We start from the raw sequence: 13,735 nt of genomic DNA on the forward strand, positions 1-13,735 counted from the left end.
AGGACAGGGACACTGTGCCGCCCCGCCGGGGTCCGCGCAGGGTGGCAGCTGCCCAGGAGGTGCGTGAGGACACAGCTCATGCCTGGCCTGCCACCGTCACCAGCAGGTCCCCGAGCCTCGGAAAGCCACAGCCACCGGATCGGGACAGCTCTGCCAGCAAGGAGCGACCTCAGCTCCCTCTGCTGGGCACCGCTCCAGGCCAGGCCCTTCCCTAGCGAGCCTTGCTCAGGAAGAACATCTCCAGGCGCCTTCGGCTCGGCTGCCCACGGGACACGGTGCCACCTGCGCAGCCCAAAGCTGGGGAGATGCCCTTCAGCTCTTACCACGCACTGCAGCCGAGGCAGAAGCAGCCTGTCCAGCAGAGGACACACAGCCCATGCCTACTCAGGGCATTCATTCCTACCTCACAGGTGGAGAAGCTGCTTGGTGATGACAGCAGAGATGAGTCACAACCCTGGGGAGCAAGGACAAAAGGCACAGGAGCTCTGCTGCTGTGCGAGAGACCTTTAAAACCGTCGAGTCCAGCCTGCCCCAGCACTGCCAGGTGCCCACTGAGCCATGGCCCTCAGCATGGCTTTGGAACCCCTGCAGGCATGGGGACTCCACCACTGCCCCGGGCAGCCTGGGCCAGGCTTGATAAACCCACGAGGGGAAGAAATTCATCCTCCTGTCTAACTGAAACCTCTGCTGGCACAACTCAAGGGCATTTCCTCTTGTCCTGTCGTTTATTCCTTGGGAGACTCCACCTGGCTCCAGCCTCCTTCCAGGGTGTTGCAGAGAGCAGTGAGGTTTCCTCTCAGCCTCCTCTTCTCCAGCCCCAGGGCCCTCAGCTGCTCATAAATCCTGGAGACAGTCCCACATCTGCAGAGCTGGCAGGAGGGCTCAGGACCCCTTACCTCGGCCTCTCTCGCCCACAAACCACAGAGCTCCAACCCCACTGGGAATGGAGCAGCTCAGCCTCCTGGCCAGGCACCTTGCGGCAGCCAGGGGTGAAGCACCGCAGCCGGGAGCATCACCACCTCTGGCTGTCACCATCCTCAGCATCACTGTCACTGGCTGTGCCCTGGCAGGGAGAGGGCAAGGGGTGGGGGCACAGCACTCAGCCCTGACTCACACTGCTCAGCCCACAGCAGCTCCAGAGCAGCAGCTGGGAAGCAGGAGCCTTGAGTCAACAAAGGGAGATTGCTACGGGGACACCACAGGCAGCAGCCCGGGTGTCTCTGCAGGACATCCCCAGGGACAACCCCCCATGACCCTGCTCCACTCCTGGCTGCCCAGACCGGGAGGCTGTGGACAGAGGCTGTCGGCGAGAGGAGCACCCCACGGGCTGGCCCTTACCTGCGAGTGCCATGTGCCACCTGCTCCCTGCTGCTCCTGCAGCTCGGCTGGTCTGTGAATGGGCAGGAGACACTGGAGGTTGATTCCCTGCAGGAATTCTGCCCAGCCAGGCATGCTCTGGCCAAGGCAGAGCTCGCTGGCAGATGACAGGCTGGCAAAAGCTTCCAAAGGCTGTACTAAACCAGATCCTGCCCCCGGTACTGTACCCACAGATGCCACCCTCCTGCCCCATGGGCCCCCACCCCAACGGGCCCTGCTTTCCCTTGTGGGTTGCTCACAATCACTGCACAGTCCCGAAGGATCTGTGGAGAAGGGAGAGCAGAGGGAGGAAGAGGTGAAGAGAGCAAATCCCTCCCTTGATGTCTTGCTGTGTGCCAGGAGACAGAACAGACAAGTGGAAAAAACCCAACTCACAACCCCTGCCCTCCTTTGCTCCCAGGCAGTGCCACTGACAGGCAAGGAGCTGGCTGGAGCCCATGCCTGCGGGCACAAGGACATGTGGGGATTCTGTGCAGGTTTTGGAGCACATCCACTGGAACATGGAGCCCAGGAAGGTCATGGATACACCTCCAGAGGTATTCAAAGCCAGGCTGGAAGGGACCTCCAGGGATCCCCTTGTTGTTTAGTCCTGGGCACTACCCAGCACAACTCCCTCACCTAACTGCCCCCCCTCCCAGCTGCCCCAGCAGCACTGCATGGAGTGCAGCAGCACAGGAGGTGCTCCACAGCAGAGCAGCTTCTGCAGCTCCTAAGGGCTCCCTACAGCACAAACAGGCAGCAAAAGCAAACGAGGCAGCTCAGCTGCCCTTTGCCTTTGCCTCCAGCCTTGCCACCCTGCACCACACCCAGGCTCTGCATGGGCACCAGGGTGCTGGGACCACCTCCATCCCAGCCCCTCGAGTTATTTGCCCTGCTCAGGAGACAAGCACTGGGAGGTGTGAGGGCATTGTCCTGTCCCGGCAAACTGTGACAGGTTGCAGCCCTGAAGACAAACAGATCCCTTCAAGCAAATAAGTCAGCACATGAGAGCTGGGCAGCGCAGGGGGAGGCAGTGCCAACCTACCCAAACAGAGCAGCCCTCAGCACAGCCCTGAGCAGCCGCAGCTCAAGGGGTGCGTTCTTCTCAAGGCACAACCCAAACAGCTGTAGGCACAGGCAGGACCTGTCCCAGCAGGGTCAAAGAGCAGCTGAAGGCTGCTCCAAATCAAACCCAGCACATGCGGAGGGAGGCTTCATGTACGGGGATTAGGGACCGTCAGAGGTAAGCAAAGGAACGGCCTCAGGTGCGCTGCTCCAGGAGAGTTCACACAGGCAAACCTTTGGGCTGGGTGTTCTGAGGGGCCAGGCCTGGCCTGGGAAATGGCATCAGCCCGAGGTGACCAGCAAAGTGCCCACTGGAGAGCCTCCTGTGCTCCCCCAGCGATGCTCAGGAGCCCAGGGGAAAGGCAGGCGTAGAGGTGCACGTGTCTGTCTCTGCGTGTGTCTGTGTGTCTGTGCACACGTCTGTGTGTGCAGGTCTGTGCGCACACGCGTCCGTGCGCCTCTGCGCGTGTCCGCCTGTGTGCCTGTCAGTGTGTCTGTGCATGTGTCAGTGTGTGTGCCTGTGTGTGCACCTGTCAGTGTCTGTGCACATCTGTGCATCTCTGCATGTCTGTGTGCGTGTCAGTGTGTCTGTGCACGTCTGTGTGTCTCTGTGTGTGTCTGTCTGTGCACACATCTGTGTGTCTCTGTGTGCGTCTGTGCACACATCTGTGTGCCTGTGTGCAGTGTGTGTCGGTGCACGCCTGCCGGTGCACGCCTGTCTGTCAGTGCATGCCTGTTTGTCAGTGCGTGCCTGTCGGTGCACGCCTGTCTGTGCCGGTGCATGCCTGTCGGTGCATGCCTGTGTCGGTGCACACCTGCCAGTGCACGCCTGTCTGTGCCGGTGCGTCGGTGCATGCCTGTCTGTGTCGGTGCACGCCTCTGTGTCTGTCTGTGTGCACATCTGTGTCTGTCTGTACGTGCATGTCTCTGTGGCTCGCGTGTGTTGTGGGAGACAAGAGAAAGGGAGAGTGGAAAAAGAGGAAACGGAGGGAGGGGGAAGGGGAAACCCAAACTTCCTTCAAAACTCCTCTCCTGGTTCCCTGAGGCTCACGGCAGGGCAGGGCTGAGCTGCTGCTGTTTGAAGTCTGAGGCATGGCCGTGCCAGGCTGAGCAAACAGGATGTTAATAAGCCACACGAGGAGCATTTCAGGCCGCAGCTGCAGCCTGGCTTTGTGCTGCCTAGCCCCGGATGAAGATGACCCAAAGCAGACTCCCACTCCTTACACCTGCACCTTCTCCTCCTGCTTTGGCCCCGACAACAGATGGAAGGTGCTGGCAGCATGGTGCTGAGAAGGTGCTGAGCTCCATCCCCTCACACACACTGGCCGGGGACTGGTGCAGACAGAAGACACAGAACGATGCTGCAGTGACCTCCTGAGGAGGGCCACTGCTGCCCAGGTGCGTGGGCACCACGCAGCCCCGGTGGGAATCCTCCTAACAGATCCATTTCTTCCCAGGCTCTCCTCAAGACCCAGACCAGGGTCACCTCTCAGCCAGCTCTATACACATCTGCCCAGGCTGCAGAGGAACCCAACACAGAGAGCTTGTCCTTCGGGTGCTTTGGCTAAGCAGAGATGTAGTGGGCTCAGGGACACTGCCTCGGTGCCTGGGAGCCCCTGGGGCCAGGAGCCAGCTAGGTGTGGCCAGTTGCAGGCTCAGAGCTTTGGCCGCTCCAATGAAACTCTCAGCAGCTACACAACTCTGTTTGGGTTTTCAGTGTTAATTTAATCATACAAATATTCATTTATACATTAAGGAAAAAGCCTCCTCGCATTTTCACCCCCCGATGTGCTACCACAGGACTCCTCCCAGGCTCGGTGAGGCAACCTCTCCCTGCTCCACACAGGCACTGTCCCGGGGAGAGCACAGGCTGCAGCCACTCATGCACACGCAGCAGCAGCAATGGAGCAGCACACAGCAGCCACAGACGTGGGGCAGCAGCCATTGCCCAACCCCACCGAGCCCTGGGAGGGGGACTTGCAACTCCCACACCCTGGAAGGGGGCTCCAGTGCTCTCCAAGATGTGGGCAGCAGACTCCAGCTCCCCTCATCTCCTCACGTGGCACTGCCAGCTTTGGGGTAGCCCCAGTGGGTATTGTGGGGTGGTCCGCCTGGGCCAAGAGGGGACCTGGGCTGCCTGCTGGGTTTGTGTCAGTGACAGGACAGGTCCCAGGTGGCTCACGCTGGGGCAGGTCTGTGCAGAGACCATCCAAGATGTTCTACCCTTGCTCTTCCCTCTGGGAGGGCTGGGGGTTAACAAGAATCTCCCTTTCCCTCGGACTTCTAGACCATGGCTGTTACACTGGAGCCAGCTGCAGCCTGGCACTTGCACCCTCTGGTACCAGTGGGCAGCAACCCCACCCCTCCCCAGACAGGACCAGCAGCCTCTTGCCTGGTTCCCCAGTCTCAGTCTGGTGAGGCTTCCTCACAGACCTGAGCTGTGTCTGTGCCCCATGGACTGCACCATCTGAGCAGTCACACAGGCCCCAGGCTCCCCCAGGCCATTTGCTTTCTGACTTGGGGAGTCTGAATGCTTCTGCCCTATGGAAACCAAATCAGTGCCCTGAAGTCACCTGGAAAGAGCTTTGCCAAATGCACCTCAAATGCCCCTAAAGGCTGGAAACCTAAGAGAGAGCAATGTGAGGGCTGGCAGCAGCACCGAGCTCTGAGGAGCTGAAACCACCTCTGGCCTCTGCGGGACAGCTTTCACTCGAGAGTGACCCCAGCTCAAACACTGCCCCCTGCCACAGCCAGGGTGGCAGCCCCAACCCTCACAGCTCCCCATCATCCTTTCCAGAGACCATTCCCACAGCCTGGAGCTACCTGAGGTGGGAGCAGCAGGGGGCTGGGGGCTCGGCAGCGACTCGGGGCTGGCCCTGTCACAGCGACTGCAGGGACTGAAAAGGCTCAAGCCTGTGCAGAACAAGTTCTGCCTCCTGAGCGAGACAGCAGAGGACTGCTGGGGGGCATGCAACGGGCTTGTGCAGGAGAAGAATTCAGCCTTAGGAGGAGCAGAGTGACACACGGTGGCAGCCATGGCACAGGGGCACACGTGGCTGGCAGCAGAAGGCAGTGTGGGGGGACCAGGGGTCACTGTGGCTGACAGGGAGCAAAGCCTGCAGCAGCAGACTCAGAGCTGACCTTTCCCCCTTCACTACACAGCTGATGAAGATATGGAATCCCCTCAACCCTTGGACAAAGTGCAGCCTCCAGCCACCGAGAGCTCCAGAAGGGAGGTGGCAGGGCTGCAAGAGCTGTGATGGGCAGGGTCACGCCTCCAGGGCTTGCCACACAGGCTGCCTGCTTGGGAAGGAAGGAGCAAAGGCAAAGATGGAACCCAACTGCCCACGCTCCGCAGACTGGATGATGAGAGGAGGCTAAACGATGACACGGGACAAGGACCCCCTACAGCTGCACTGAGAGGTGCAGCACCACCTTCCAGGGCTTCACTCTGCTGAGCCAGAGTCTTGCCACACCCTAAGTGTAAACGGCTGCAGGGTCTCTTCTGCCCAGCACTTTTCACACTGAACTTTCTTCTCACCACAAACTGATCTTTGAAGGCAGACTTCGGACAGCAGTGACCTTTGCCACTGACCACCTGAAACACGGACGAGAAACTGTCACCCTGTCCCTCCTCTGCTGGACACAGGAACCACTTCTGCACTCTACAAGATCCTCCCCTATGTACCAAGAGTCCTTGGCAGCTGCAGTGAAAATGAATCCCCAAACCCAACCTGTCAGGAGCAGAGAGCAAGCACTAGGCAGCCAGAGCCTGCACTCTGCTCCAGCAAGGAGAACCTGAGCCTTCACTGGCAGATCTGGAAGGTGGCCGTGGGAGCTCTGCATGCTGCTCTGTTACAGCCCTGACCACCCCTGCGAGAGGCCTCTCACCTTGCTCCCCAGCAGCGGCGGTGCTGGTGACACAGCACTGCAAACCACCACAGCGCTGGGGGCCACTCTCCCTCCCCTCACACTGCACCTCCAAGTCCACAACTGGAGGAGCAGCAGAGCACTCCAAGTCTTTAGAGAAGTGATTCCTCCTCTAGCCCCAAGCCCTGGAGAGCCCCTTCAGAAGGTGAGAGCCTCACCAGAGCTACAGGCCAGGGGGAGACAGGTGAATGAAGAGCAGGTGAGTGCAGAGCCCAGCTGCTGGTGCCTGCTCTGCATCCCCAGCTGCAATCGGCCTGGTCACCAGCTGCTGGCACAGAGACACGAGTGCAAATTTGTGCTCTGCAGGAGAGGGGTGGGAGACTCAACATTGAAAGAACTTCTGTAAAGCTTTGCAACTACAACCAAGTGAATCACAGCCACAGGAAGAGAGTTTCCTCTTGGCACAGGCCCGAGACATTTGCTTGCTCTAGGCACAGCTACTGGACAGGGAAGGGTGAGCAGCAAGGCAGCTTCAGAGCGCTGAGCATACAGGACAGGTCTGAAGCCCAGCAGCTCCGTTTGGTGTCAGTGTGGGTGCCCCTGACTACTTCACGCGCAAGGGGGAGGCAAAGGCACCCTCCATGTTACCCTGCAAGTCCCAGGAGCCTTTCTCTTCACCTGTGATGCCAGGACCTGGTTTCAGCACATGCAGACAAACACCACCCAAACCAAAGGGGAAAAACAAAGAAGAAAGGATTAAAAAGTTGGCAACCGAAAGCAGATGACATGAAAAACAGAGCTGGGTGCAGACCTAACCTGGCATTTAGAAAAGGTCTGCCCCAAAGCGGCTGCTGCACAAAGCCCAGGGGATGCCAAGCTGAGCAGACGCCTGTCAGGAAGCAGGCAGAGCAATGACAGTGCCACACAAACACTGCCCCAGGGGAAACCTGGTCAGGAGACAGAGACCAAAGCAGCTGCTCAAAGGGAACTGCTCTGCAGGCAAAGCAGTCCGGGGATGATTATTTTCTCGAGATGGCTTTTTCGCTTTTCAAACTCCTCTTTAGAAGTTACCTAATGGCGTGAGGGTGACCTGGGGGGGGGGGGCAGCCGGGGGGATGCACACAGCAGCACTCACACAGCACACTCAGCGTTGGATTCTTCTCTGGAAACAGCTAAGTCTCTGCTCACTGAGCTTTTGGATTTGTTTGTTTTCTCTTCTTTATGCAGAACACGGAGGCAGAGGAGTGGGGGCCACACGTGGAGCCCCCTGCCCTGCCCCCACAGTCAGCTCCTCCTTCAGTTCTCCTCTTGCTGACACCCATTTTGTGTTTGTGTTTTAAGACTGTCCGAAGGGGTAAGGACCATGGAAACCCTGCAAGAAAGTTGGAGACGTCAATGTCAAGAGGCAAGGAACGAGACCAAGCAGTGACCTCTTACACCCAGCACCCAGCCCTTGGCCCACCAGCGTGGGCACCTCTGCTGCCAGCCTTGCAAACCACTCCTCCAGCAGGCTGCAGCACTGAGAACTTCTGTCCCAGAGGGCTCAGATGCCTTCCACTTACCTGCTCCAGGTGTTCTCCAGGCTGGGTAACAGCTACATGTCACTGAGCCCCAGAATACCTCCTGTGCTCTGCACCACAGCAGAACACTCCTGCAGGTGCCACAGCAGCTGCAAGCCAGGACACTGATGGCAAAGGGCACAGCAGCAGGACCTGAGGAGCTAAGCTCCAAACCCAGCGTTTGCTGTCTGTCCCCTGCACAGACACTGGCCAGAACCAGCTTCGTCTGCCTGCAGCAGTGCCCAGAGCTAACTCCAGCTGCTGCCAGCTGCCTGCCTCTCTGCTGGGCTCAGCACAGCATGCCTGGTGCCACTCCTGCATCTCCCTGGTTTGATTTGTGTGCCCTAAGCCAGAACACCTGCAGCTCCACATGGCAAGAGAGTGAACATCATGGCTGGGTAGAGCCCAGAGCCTGCAGCTCAAGCCAGAGATGAGAGCACTTCACTGGCCCCTTCCTGGGCAGAGCCCATGATGCTTGAGCTCAGGGAAAGCCTCTGCACCTTCAGATACTCTCTCCTCCAGCATCCACCTGACAGGGGCACAATGACACTAACCAGGTGTTAACTAAAGCCAGAATGCAGCCAGCTCCAGCATCAGTAACAAGCTCTGCACCACTGGCCGCACTGCACAGGCTGCCAGCCCTGGATGAGTTTCTCACTCTCCAGAAGCAGCCCCAGAACCCATGACCACAAGCAGCTTCTCCTGATGTCATCAAGTTTCACCAAGAAGAAAAAGCCCCAGATCCTTCTGGGATCATCACTCCCCACTGCACTGCAATTACCCATGAGCTTCACCAGTGGGCATGAGAACTGAGAAAACCAAACCCCACTGTAAATGTAAGGGACAAAACCTCCTGAAGCCCAAGTGTGGGCTCAGTTTAACATCAAACCCTGAGCAAGAGGTTCTTACTCCCCGTGGGGATGAGAACAACCTCCTTCCTCAGGAGACGCAAGCTCTCTGCAGAGCAGCTCTCAGCACACTATGCCAACGTGCAGAAGGCAGTGGTGTTGGTACTGCTGCAGTGCAAACAGCAGCCTCCAGCAGCTGACAGTTCCAGCAGCAGCTACCCTATCTGCAGTATTTTACATCACAAATGTGCAAAACTAATTCTGCACAGGATGGCAGCTCTGCTGAATTCTGTCAAGGTAAGAATTATCCCCACTGGTGCTGGTGAACTCCCTCCTGAGCTGTTTCCCTGCAAAGCTCAGCTGCAGCCTTGCAAATCGACTTGCAGCTCTTCTAATGCCTTCCAAAAAGCCACTGCTAACTTGCCAGTGGGAGCACACTGGCTGCTCGTGCGCCCAGGCACGGCAAACGGGGCTGTGCCTTAGAACAGGCTCTACAGGAGTGTTTCTGGTCTCTAGCAGGAAATTGAGATGCTTTGGGCAGTGAGAGGCCTCTGCAAGCACTGAGCTCTGTGAGACACAGAGCCCTGCACCAGGCAGGACAGGAAGGCTGAGCAAGTCTGTCACAAAGCATCACCACACAGGCTTTCAACAGCTGACTTTATTTCTGCTCTAGTCCTGAGCCCAGACCAGTACAGGTACACTTCCAGAGACAGGGGCTGATGGTGCTCAGCTGCAAAAGCAATACAGGGCTGCTCCCAGTGCACACTGGGAGCAGCATCAGACCAGGCTACAAGTGCCCATTTCCTCACCACCCCTGGGCTGCTCCCAGCCAGAGTGCCTGTGAGGGGCGTGGGGTGCCCTCACCTAACTGGGGTAAATTGGGCACAGACAGAGCAGAGGTCACAGCACTGCTCTGCTTCCCAACTCCATGCACGTTGTGCAGATGTGGCTTGGCAGTTAAGACCACCAGCAGGTTAAGAGGCTTCTCAGAGTGCAGCCACTGGTAGGGTTGGTTTAGGAGCAAACAGCTGCTGGAGCAGAGCAGGCTCAGGTACCTGATTAAGTCACCATGCAACAGCTTAGGTCTTGTCACTTAACCATCAGCGTGCTTTAGTCTGCAGAGGCAACACAACAGGGGCACTGCTGGCCTGCAGTGGAGCAAAGCTAAGTTAAAATCAGATGATCTCATGTTTCCCACAGTCCCAGAGGCACAAGGACTGCTGGTGCCTGAGTGAACATGCAGCATCCAAACACAGAGAGAAGCACACCAGCTCATGCAGCATCAGTTCAGCCTGCGGACACTGAGCAGCGGCGTGGCAGTGGCAGCTACGTCCACTGCTCTCGGCCTTGCTCTAAATCAGTTGTGGTAACCAACCCAGTGTGAAGCCCAGACACTGGGATGGAAGCAGCCTCCCTCCTACACAGAAACAAACACTTTTGAGCTATCTTCCTTACCCACAAACACAGGGTGGCACCAAGCTGTTTCCAGCAGAAGTTTGGAGTCACTCCAAAAATCTGCAGATTGGAGTACCCTGACTTGGAAGAAGCACACAGCTAGAAGCAGCAGCAACTCTGACACTCAAGAGGGGGGAAGCCAGGGCTGGAAGGACAGAGAGGGGCTTGTTCTCCCCTCAGGTGTACAATGCTGTCAACAGCACAGCTTAGCCTCCAGCTCCACAAAGAGTGAAGCAAGGTGGGCAGCAGCAACACAGCAGGAAAACCACAGATGCTCTACTTTGAATCTCATCTACTCCAAATATGCTTCTAATTCATTTGGCTTCTCAGAGCAGGCCAAGCAATGAACAGGACAGACTGACCCCAGACAAGCTGTGGCACACCCTGTCTGTGGCAGTGACCCTGCAACCTGCCCTGCACAGGCAAAGCTTTGCAGAACCAGAGCCCTGATGTGCACTGTGCTGCATTGCACAGAGAAGCAATTCCTCACTCTGGAGGATCTAGACAGGGCTACAGAGACATTTAGTTGCTGTCTGGGTGGTAAGTACAATCTGGATGTCAGTTTGTGACTCTCTAGAGCTTTGGAGGCATTTAAACCTCTCTCCAGAAATTCAGCTCCGATTCCCCAGGCACTGTGAGACTGCATCTTGTGAGCCGACAGGGAGCAGCAGTGACCTTGGCAGTGTTGCCGTGAGACAGCAGTGAGTAAACAGAAGGAAGCTGTAGTAGCCTGGTCTCTCCTGAGAGTACAGTGAGAAAGCCACTGCCAAAGAGGAGAGTAAACACCCAAGCACGGCTACAGCTGAGCTCTACCGCAGCTCAGTCCCCACCCGAGCTGGGCAATGCAGCCTAAGCTCTGAGCACACGCAAAGCACTGCACGGGGAGCAGCCTGAACACTGCTGAGAGCAGTGCCCTCAGCACAGCCGTCACCTGCAGCCTCCAGCAGTGTGCTGCAGAAAGGAAACAGAGAGGACCCGGGGAAGGCAGCACTACAGCAGAACAGGGATCACACTCAGCTCGTTTCAACCATCTCACAGGTTCCATCTGATCTGCCCAGAGGAAACTCAGCATCTTGTTTGGGTTCCTTCTTCCTAGGACAGTTTGTTTCCCCTGGGCAGGGCATCCAAGCCACCTGCTCCGGGCTGCTGTGTGGAAGTATTGTGAGTGTCTCCACACCGAGACACTGATCCCACCCAGAAGCAGGTGGCCTGCCAGTGCCACCCAGACCCTGACTGGGGATTTTCAGGGGCCAAGTCACACCTGCTCAGCTGCACCAGAGGGACAACCAACACAGACAAGGTCTGGCAGCTTCCAGTATGGTTTACACCTGCAGATGCTGGCTTGAGTTCCAAGATCTCACGACTGGGATTCTTCAGGAGCTTCTGGCAGAGAGGAGGAAGTCTCCTTGGTGATGAAATATTTAAGGGCTTCTATCACTTCTAAATATGGAACACGGCCCCCTCTGAACACCTTTACTAGACCCTACTCATCCCCTTTGCTGTCTCCCAACAAAAAGGGGTTCAGACACAACCAGGGATTGAGTCTATTTGCTGGGTATAGCAAAGCAGACAAACAAAGTCCAGGCATTCTAATGTGCAACCAAGTGCTCAACCCACAGGACTATTTTGTCTGCTCCCAGAAGTTGAAATAAAGTCTCTCACATCAGTATTCGACCACCAGACAACAGCTTGAAGTGTAAGAGTTTCCTTCTGCCCTCTCAAGCAGCAGAGCACAGGTGAGAGTCCTGGGGAATACAGGCCAGCCAGAGCTGATCCTAACAGGTACTGGAAGCCCATCTGCTGCTGGAGTGGTTTAACACTTCTGGCATCACCTCCAATAAGCTTTCCTCTGAGCCCCAGCTGGGAACACTGCTTCCATATTAGTCCTTTCTACAGGAAGAAAGAAAATCTTTTCCAGAGAGCAGGAAGGTGGTGTGGAGTGGTGCCAGAGCCCCAGCAGGTTCACCTGCTGGCTTTAGGAGACCAGGCACTAAGATGTCCAAGCTGCTCACCCTCGTGCATTACAAACAGAACTGCACCTATGTGAGGAGCAAGCCTGTGGCAGAACTCCTCCTGTCCTGAGCACAGGGGACAAGGCTGGAACAGGACTCTGATCTTCAGACCTCCCCTAACGGCCTCCAGAGAAGCAAACTCGCTCTACATCACAGACAGAAACACTGCAGTACAGACAACCCCCCCCAACAACCAATGGCATCTACTCCACCCAGATCCAAAAGGGAGCAAGTTAGCCTTTCCAAAGCCATCAGCATACACAATTTCTGCTGTGATCTCAGATAATCCACCCAAGAATATTCTGCAGATAGAAAAGCTAAAATAAAACAACAACAGAACAGAGAGAGAGGTCTCCTAGCCTCTACCTGAGGCTGGGCTGCAGCAGCTTGCATCTGAGAGTACTGGGAAGCTCTGGGGTAGCAGCTGAAGCAGCTAACTGCAGTGCAGCAAAATCCTCTGCTGGTGCTTCACTCTCCTTTCTGGCTTCTCTCTGCCACACCAGAGCTGACCCTTGCACCTCTCAGAGGTATCAGTTTCTTACACCCAGGTTGTTAGTACTCTTTACCTCTTGGTAAAGACTGCCCACACCACTTTCCTCTCTCTAGGAAGGGGCAGTACAGGGAGAGAAAGACCTAGCTGAAAGCTGAAGGCCACCTTAGTGCCAGTCCCCCATTCCAAGGTTCCACACTGGAACTCCTCACAATTGCATCCATCAGCAGTTCCACCTCTGTCCACCTGCAAGTGCAAATTGACTACAGACTGACTGCCAAGCTCTATACTCAAAACAGACATGGGGAAGAAAGAGGCCACCTCCAGCCTAAAGCTGACCATCACATGTGGATCTGAGTTTTTCCACCTAAATTCCAGGTGTTTAGCTAGGGAAGGCTTAGGGCAGTGCACTGCCTCCCAGAGCTGCCCTTGGTAAGTGACTCCCATCTGTACTACCCAGCACACGGTCCCCAAGCTGCTGGATGTGTGCAGCAGGCAGCTGCAGAGCAGCACTGCCCACCTGCAGCACCTGAGGAAAAGCTGGTGCAGAGCAGCTGTGGCTGAACACAGCCAGCAAGGGAACACTACTGCTCACCCAGCAGCTTCCAGCCTCTGCTCACTCAGGCTGCATCTGAACTGAGAAGTGAAAGGCTTTACCTTGCATCATGCCCTGCACCTCCTAGGAGCCAGGATTTAGAAGCAGGAGCAGACACAGCTTGCAGCAATTTCTCTTCGAGGTGTGGAGCACAAGGGGATTGGTAGTCTGGGATCTGGTAACCCCATGCATGCTGTCAGTAAAAGACTAACAACTGCACAGCCCTGGTGCAATGTAGGTCATTGAAATATGCTCCCCTGAGAGGGCACAGGCAATTCATCCAGTCAGCAACTGAAGTGCTGTAGGTGAACTAACATTAGGGCTTTATTGAGTCATTCAGCAACCAAGTGTTATTGTCCTACACAGCCTGCTTAAAGTACAGTAAAGCATTTAAAAAGGGTTTCCAAAATCAAAACTAGTTTGACATACGACAGTACACACCTACACATACTGGCTGCATTAACAGGTGGATTCTGAACTGTAAA

At 56.3% G+C, this 13,735-nt stretch overlaps 1 protein-coding gene across 2 annotated transcripts in view; it reads right to left on the reverse strand.

Moving 5' to 3' along the window:
* Window positions 1-4,125: 4,125 nt before the first annotated feature.
* ILRUN (inflammation and lipid regulator with UBA-like and NBR1-like domains) overlaps window positions 4,126-13,735 on the reverse strand; it is a 30,546-nt gene continuing 20,936 nt past the window's right edge. Inside the window, exons 5-6 of one of the 2 annotated variants that reach the window (XR_010308782.1) lie at window positions 7,427-7,663; window positions 4,126-6,984 (exon numbers count right to left, since the gene is read on the reverse strand). Coding sequence is in view for 1 of the 2 variants with exons in the window: in XM_064173407.1 (XP_064029477.1) it covers window positions 7,628-7,663 (36 nt within the window). In the remaining variant the exon portion in view is untranslated. Of the gene's footprint in view, window positions 7,664-13,735 lie in introns of both variants that reach the window. The other variant, XM_064173407.1, reaches the window with a different exon arrangement.

This window comes from Pogoniulus pusillus, chromosome 39, assembly GCF_015220805.1.
Source record: "Pogoniulus pusillus isolate bPogPus1 chromosome 39, bPogPus1.pri, whole genome shotgun sequence".
Lineage (NCBI taxonomy): Eukaryota > Metazoa > Chordata > Aves > Piciformes > Lybiidae > Pogoniulus > Pogoniulus pusillus.